This window comes from Sporobolomyces salmoneus (genome assembly GCF_050403485.1).
Source record: "Sporobolomyces salmoneus JCM6883 DNA, S_salmoneus_JCM6883_v1_ctg93, whole genome shotgun sequence".
NCBI lineage: Eukaryota > Fungi > Basidiomycota > Microbotryomycetes > Sporidiobolales > Sporidiobolaceae > Sporobolomyces > Sporobolomyces salmoneus.
The window spans coordinates 37,479-43,478 of NW_027481070.1; the positions used below are offsets into that span (position 1 = coordinate 37,479).

General features: G+C 51.5%; 3 protein-coding genes across 3 annotated transcripts; 2 read left to right on the plus strand and 1 right to left on the minus strand.

Annotated features, from left to right (window-relative positions):
• Positions 1-352: 352 nt before the first annotated feature.
• JCM6883_004834 (ubiquitin carboxyl-terminal hydrolase) lies at positions 353-1,477 on the minus strand (the record flags this gene model as incomplete). Its single annotated transcript, XM_076635328.1, has 7 exons — positions 353-445; positions 519-650; positions 720-806; positions 872-915; positions 977-1,039; positions 1,129-1,370; positions 1,446-1,477. 7 exons carry the CDS (start codon positions 1,475-1,477, stop codon positions 353-355), a joined length of 693 nt encoding a protein of 230 aa, XP_076484701.1.
• Positions 1,478-1,593: 116 nt separating this feature from the next.
• Positions 1,594-4,305, plus strand: CCT2 (chaperonin-containing T-complex subunit CCT2; the record flags this gene model as incomplete). The annotated part of the gene is made up of 12 exons (XM_076635329.1): positions 1,594-1,620; positions 1,743-1,766; positions 2,080-2,384; positions 2,462-2,533; positions 2,612-2,738; positions 2,817-2,973; positions 3,061-3,149; positions 3,223-3,480; positions 3,570-3,830; positions 3,905-4,004; positions 4,080-4,202; positions 4,268-4,305. The coding sequence occupies 12 exons, from the start codon at positions 1,594-1,596 to the stop codon at positions 4,303-4,305; spliced, it is 1,581 nt and encodes a 526-aa protein (XP_076484702.1).
• A 394-nt stretch (positions 4,306-4,699) lies between these two features.
• JCM6883_004836 (uncharacterized protein) lies at positions 4,700-5,531 on the plus strand (the record flags this gene model as incomplete). The annotated part of the gene is made up of 2 exons (XM_076635330.1): positions 4,700-4,850; positions 4,918-5,531. 2 exons carry the CDS (start codon positions 4,700-4,702, stop codon positions 5,529-5,531), a joined length of 765 nt encoding a protein of 254 aa, XP_076484703.1.
• Positions 5,532-6,000: the final 469 nt, after the last annotated feature.

Here is a 6,000-nt window from a genome sequence, read left to right on the forward strand (position 1 = left end):
CCCCTCCGAGGCTACGTTCTCTTCCTTTCCGTCCCTATTGAGTCATGCGAGTTGAGCGAATCATAGCGAGAGTCTCCTCGAGTTTCGATTCCGAGTTTCAGCTCAGACCAATCTTTCGTCTCTGCATTCTCCCTATTCCTGTGAGCCTCCGAGCGCAGATCGTTGAGGCGGAATCAGATTTACAAGCGAGCAAGGAGGCATATGTACGAAGAAAGAACGACGAGTGTATGCGAGAGAGTGGGAGAAAGAAAGTAGGAACGAAGGTAACGATACGAGAAGAGGAACTTAGGATCCAATAGAGCAAGGGAGACAAGAAACGCGGTACAGATCGAATGTTAGGCAAGTCGTCGCTTCAATCGTCTTGAGAAGCGGGACCGAGAGTGACCAAATTGAACTGATGACTTTTTGTCAATTCAATCACGTTCTTGACGACTTCTGCCGTGTCCTGTACGTCAAGAAACCGCCTATCAGTCTCAGTCTCAGAGATATCGAAGATTGGAGAGGAAAGGGAGACGTACTTCGAGAAGACCGACTTTGATCGGACCGTGATTGATCGGAGAGTTTCTTCGACCATCAAGTTCAATCAGGTGGTCTTTGTGGTTGACAAATGTGACGAAGTGGAGGTCGACTTCATCTTCGAGGTTCGGCGTCTGTACGAGCGACGACAGAGAGCATGAGTAGCTGTCGCAAATCGAGAGAGGAGAGAAGGGCAGACTGACAGCTGTTTGACCGGTTTGAGCAGCGTTCTCGTGTACTGTCGCTAACTCGTCGGACTCGGTCAGGAGGGCGGCTCGCTCTCGAGGGGACTGAGTTTAGAGGTGGAAAATGGGGATCAGCTCGAGACAGTTGAGGTTCGACGCAAGCGACGCACCTTGTCCTTTGCTCGCTCGAATAGTTCCGTCAAAGGTCCTTCTTCTGTGAGACGAGATCGAAGTCAGTCTCTGAGCCAGAACGGGCAATGAGGAGAGGAACGCACGCAGAGGAACTCCCGAGTTCGAAAGAGCGTGTAGGAGCGCGAAAGTACCACAAGCGTTTCCGACTATCGCATAACGACTTCCTTCGTCAGTACCTACACTCTCCTCGAGCTGCTCTGCTCCATCTCAGGAGAGAAAGAGAATGAAAGCTCGCTCGTCTGTTTGAAATAAATCACATCCTCGACTCCCTCAACCCCATCCTCCTCAACTTTCTTGTCCTGTTCAATCCTCATTTGCTCATACTCCTTCGTAACCGGGAACAACATCAACACGGCTTTGACGGGTTGTTTCACCCAGGACAAGCAGTCGGAATCGAGTCCGAATACATCGGCGAATTCGTATTCGGAAGTGTTGAGACCGAGGGACTGAGACCAGGCGTTGAACGATTGGGGGTTACTGTACGTCGAGCGAGGGGAGAGAGGAGAGTTCAGTGAGTAAGCGGAGGGGAGAGGGAAAGGGAGGAAGACTCACGATTCGAGGGGCAGCCAGCGTTGTTCTGCCATATCGTAATAGTCTACTGGTAGGAGAGGTCGGTAGAGGAAGGGAAAGAGAATGAGTTCGACGAAACTTCCCTCCAACTCGTTGAACCTCTTCATCTCACCTCGATTCCGACTCTGACATGTCTGTCAACATCTTTGGCCAAGAGGTAAGTTCTCTCTCCTCTCTACACGCTACCAAGACGCGAACACGAGCTGACATCGTTGTTCTCAATTCTCCATCATTCTTCGATATTCTCTCGTCAATGCTACGTTCTGCTCGACTCGATAGGCCACACAAGAACGCGCAGAGAATGTCAGTATATACTCCTCATTCTTTCAGCACTAAGGCGCGGTATTTCGAGGAGATTCGTTTCATCAATTCATCAACTTTCGCACACATCTTTGAGCGAACGAGGACTGTTGGGCAGTAGCTGGGTGCTAGCATAGAGCTTCTAGTAACTAGAGAATGCAGGGTTAGCGGCTTAGAACGCGAGAATGGGGAACAAAGGTGTCGGAGGATTCGATGGTTTGACCTGTCGATCAGCAGAGAAGGACCGAGAGGACTACAGAGTACGCCACATTCTCATCGTGCTGTTGAGCTGACCACTCTTCTTGCCGCGCAACAGGCTCGTCTCTCCTCCTTCGTTGGAGCTCTCGCTCTCGGAGACCTTGTGAAATCGACTCTCGGACCCAAAGGCATGAACAAGATCCTCCATTCGACCTCTACGGGAGAAATTACCGTCACGAACGATGGAGCAACGATCTTGAAATCGATCGCGTTGGATAATCCCGCCGCGAAGATTTTGGTCAATATCTCGAAGGTACAGGATGATGAAGTTGGAGATGGTACGACTTCGGTTACCGTGTTGGCTTCGGAAATACTGAGGGAGGCCGAGAAATTGGTTACGATTCAGAGGGTTCATCCTCAAACGTGAGTCGTTTCTTCCCGTTGTCTTCCAGATCCGCTTCGTCTGAGCTGACATTTCGTTGTCGTTGAATCGTGCTCAGCGTCATTGAAGGTTTCCGTATCGCCTCGAAAGCCGCTCTAACAGCACTCGAAAACGCCGCTCAAGATAACGGGTACGATCTCGCAACTTCCCTTTTCTCGTCCCTTCTCGTGCCCTGTCTCTGACGCACCCTTTTCTATCTTGTGAACAGTAAAGACGCAGTCAAGTTCAGGGAAGATCTACTGGCGATTGCCCGTACGACACTCAGTTCAAAAGTCCTAGCAGCCGACAAAGACTATTTCGCCGAATTAGCAGTTTCCGCCGTTCTTCGACTCAAGGTACGGCAACGTCTTGTTACATTCATTCACGGTCGAACAATTGACTGACTGATCACGAATGTAACATTGTGGTCGTAGGGTTCAACGGATTTGGATCATATTCAAATCATCAAGAAGCAAGGAGGGAAATTGACGGACTCTTACCTCGATGAAGGGTTCATTCTCGATAAGAAGATCGGAACGAATTGTCCCAAGAAGTTTGAGAATGGGGCCAAGATCCTCATTGCGAATACTCGTAAGTCTTCTTCATCTCTCTTTCTCGCTATTGAGTTTCTTTGACAGCGAGAGGATAAGCTGACGTGAGACGGAGCGTTGTAATCAGCTATGGACACGGATAAGATCAAGATCTTTGGTGCGAGAGTGAAAGTCGATCGTACTGGAAAGTTGGCGGAATTAGAACGAGCTGAACGAGTAAGCTCCCTTGCTCGTCCCTAACATGCACCTCACTCACTCATTCACGAATCCATCGCCTTCGCACGAGTAGGAAAAAATGAAAGCCAAAGTTGCTAAAATCAAAGCCTCGGGAGTAACCTGTTTCGTGAACCGACAATTAATCTACAACTACCCCGAATCCTTATTCGCCGAAGCCGGAATCATGTCGATCGAACACGCCGATTTCGAAGGAGTTGAAAGGTTGGCCCTCGTTACTGGTGGTGAAATCGCTTCGACTTTCGAGGATCCGAAAGCAGTGAAGCTTGGGAAATGTGAGAGGATTGAAGAGATTATGATTGGGGAAGATAAAGTGCGTTTCACGTTCATCCACACCTCTCTCACTCTCTCTATACCCCGCTAGCGAGAGGATACTGATGTGGGTAACCCGCGAGCGCACAGTTGATTAAATTCTCCGGAGTCGCCGCTGGAGAAGCCTGTACGGTCGTCCTCCGAGGAGCTACGGGACAAATGATTGAAGAAGCCGATCGATCCCTCCACGACGCCCTTTCCGTCTTGAGTCAAACCGTGAAGGAAACGAGGGTCACGTTGGGAGGTGGATGCGCAGAAATGATCATGGCGGTTGCGGTCGACGAGGAGGCGAAGAGGACTGAGGGAAAGAAGGCGTTGGCAGTGGAGGCGTTCGCGAAGGCTTTGAGACAGGTGAGGCGGATGAGTTCTTCAGTCGAGGTTCTTCCGAGGGTTTGACTGACTGAAAATTTCTTCCTCCATGCTAGATTCCGACGATTCTTGCCGATAACGCTGGATACGATTCTTCTGATTTGGTTGCTAAACTACGAGCGGCTCACTACGAAGGTCGAAGCGACGCTGGACTCGGTAAGTTTTACCTTGTTCTCCTCTTTTCACTCGATCTCACGTCACTGACTGACTGACTCGGATGCTCGACGACAGATATGGAACATGGAACTATCGGAAGTATGAAAGAATGTGGAGTGACAGAGAGTTACAAACTCAAGAGACAGGTCATCTTGTCGGCTTCGGAAGCGGCGGAAATGATCCTTCGTGTTGATGACAGTACGTTCTTCCTTCCTCTTCTCAGCGTCAGAGGTGGCTTGCTTACAGTTCATGTGCGTGAACAGTCTTGAGAAGCGCACCGAGGAGACGTGAAGGTCACTAGATCAATCGAATTCTCTCCCTTCTTCCTCGCTTTTTCGATAGATACCCTAATCCCCCCGCCTTCCCACCTCGTCTATCCCATCAGGTCCTCTCTCTAGACCTTGTAGAACCCCAACCTGCAGCAATTTCCTTCTTCCCTTTTGCAAACCAACCCAAAAAGAGTAGTATCTCGTTCTTGACACTCGAGCAGTTGCCTCCGCTGAGAGATCGGTACGCATCTCACGCTGTCTCGAGACTCACGGTGCACAAAAGAGCCAGGGAAGAGAGCTCGTCGCTCAGTTGCACGAGACTCAACTTCTACCTCTCATTCTTCACTACGCTCCATCCGAATCCCTCTTTACTCGCATCCGAACCCTCCAGAGACTCCCCCAAGCTCCTATCGACCTTGAGAACGCATGGCACCTCGATCAGCGGTCGCGAATTCGACTTCATCAGCACCACCAGTTCTCCCTCGCGATGCCCGACTGATATCCCTCCTACTCGCGGCGAACGGTGCAGAAGACTGTGAAGAAGGTGTTGTCCGTATGCTCGTAGAGTTCGCTCATCGTCAGTCCTCTCATCTCCCGTCTCTCCCATCTCGTCTCTCTCAACTGACTTTCTCTCGAACGGGCAGGCTACACAAGTGACATTCTGACCGACTCCCTTCTCTACGCCGACCATGCCCGAGCCGGCTCTTCTACCGCTCCCGCCTCCTCCGCTCCTTCCGCATCGAATCAACCCCTCACTCCCTCAATCGACGATATCCGACTCGCCGTTCAAGCCCGTACCGAATCCAGTACAGTTCCGAAAGAGTTCCTCCTTCAATTGGCGACCCAGGTTAATTCGGTCCCGTTACCGGCCGTACCGGAAGTTTATGGAGTGAGATTACCACCCGTTTCGCAGAGGTTGACGGCGCCGAACTTCTCGATTGTACCGAGGGCGAATCCGGTACCAACCGAGGGGGAAGAGACGGGAACAGGAGGAGGAGGAGGAGGAGCGGGAGGAGATGGAACGCAAACGGCGGAAGGGAGTGAAGCGGGAGGAGGAGGACTGTTCGGAGATGATGACGACGACGATGACGACGATGACGATGACGACGATGAGGAGATGGAAGATGTGACGGCGGGATTGGGAGGGAATGGGGAAATGTCGGGAGGATCCAGAGGAGGAGGAGACGGGATGTCGATGATGCAGGCGCCGAATGGGACGAAACGGAAAGCGGGAGAGAGCGATGAAGAGTACGACTAGCCATGGTTGGGCTTTGAGGGTGATAGGAACGAGGGACGGAGTCTGAAGGGTTGTTGCGTGGTTTCTCTGGTTTCGAAAATTGTTGTAAAACAGAGCAGTCTCAACAAGCGGGACCGGCTTCTAAGACTAGATTGCGATAGGGGAGGAGCCGGAGCTGACGATCAGATACCTCGGAGGGCTCGACACAGCTGCGAGAACGAAGAAGAACGAGCTCGCTCTCGAGTGCTCGATATTTCGACGCAGGCTCGGAAGTTTTTGCTGATTGCGAGGCTGCCGAGTAGTTGTACTAGACGTGCCAGCTGAGCTTGAGGGCACTCAGAGTCCACGCGTGCCGAAAGGCGCACGACTTGCGAAAGAGTTTGGACGAATTCCTCTCTTTGCTTCACTTCACTCCGTCTCATCCCTGGCCTCCGTGAGTGTTGCCGAACTGTGTCTGAGCTACTACTGACGCTCCGCAGTGACTGCGTTC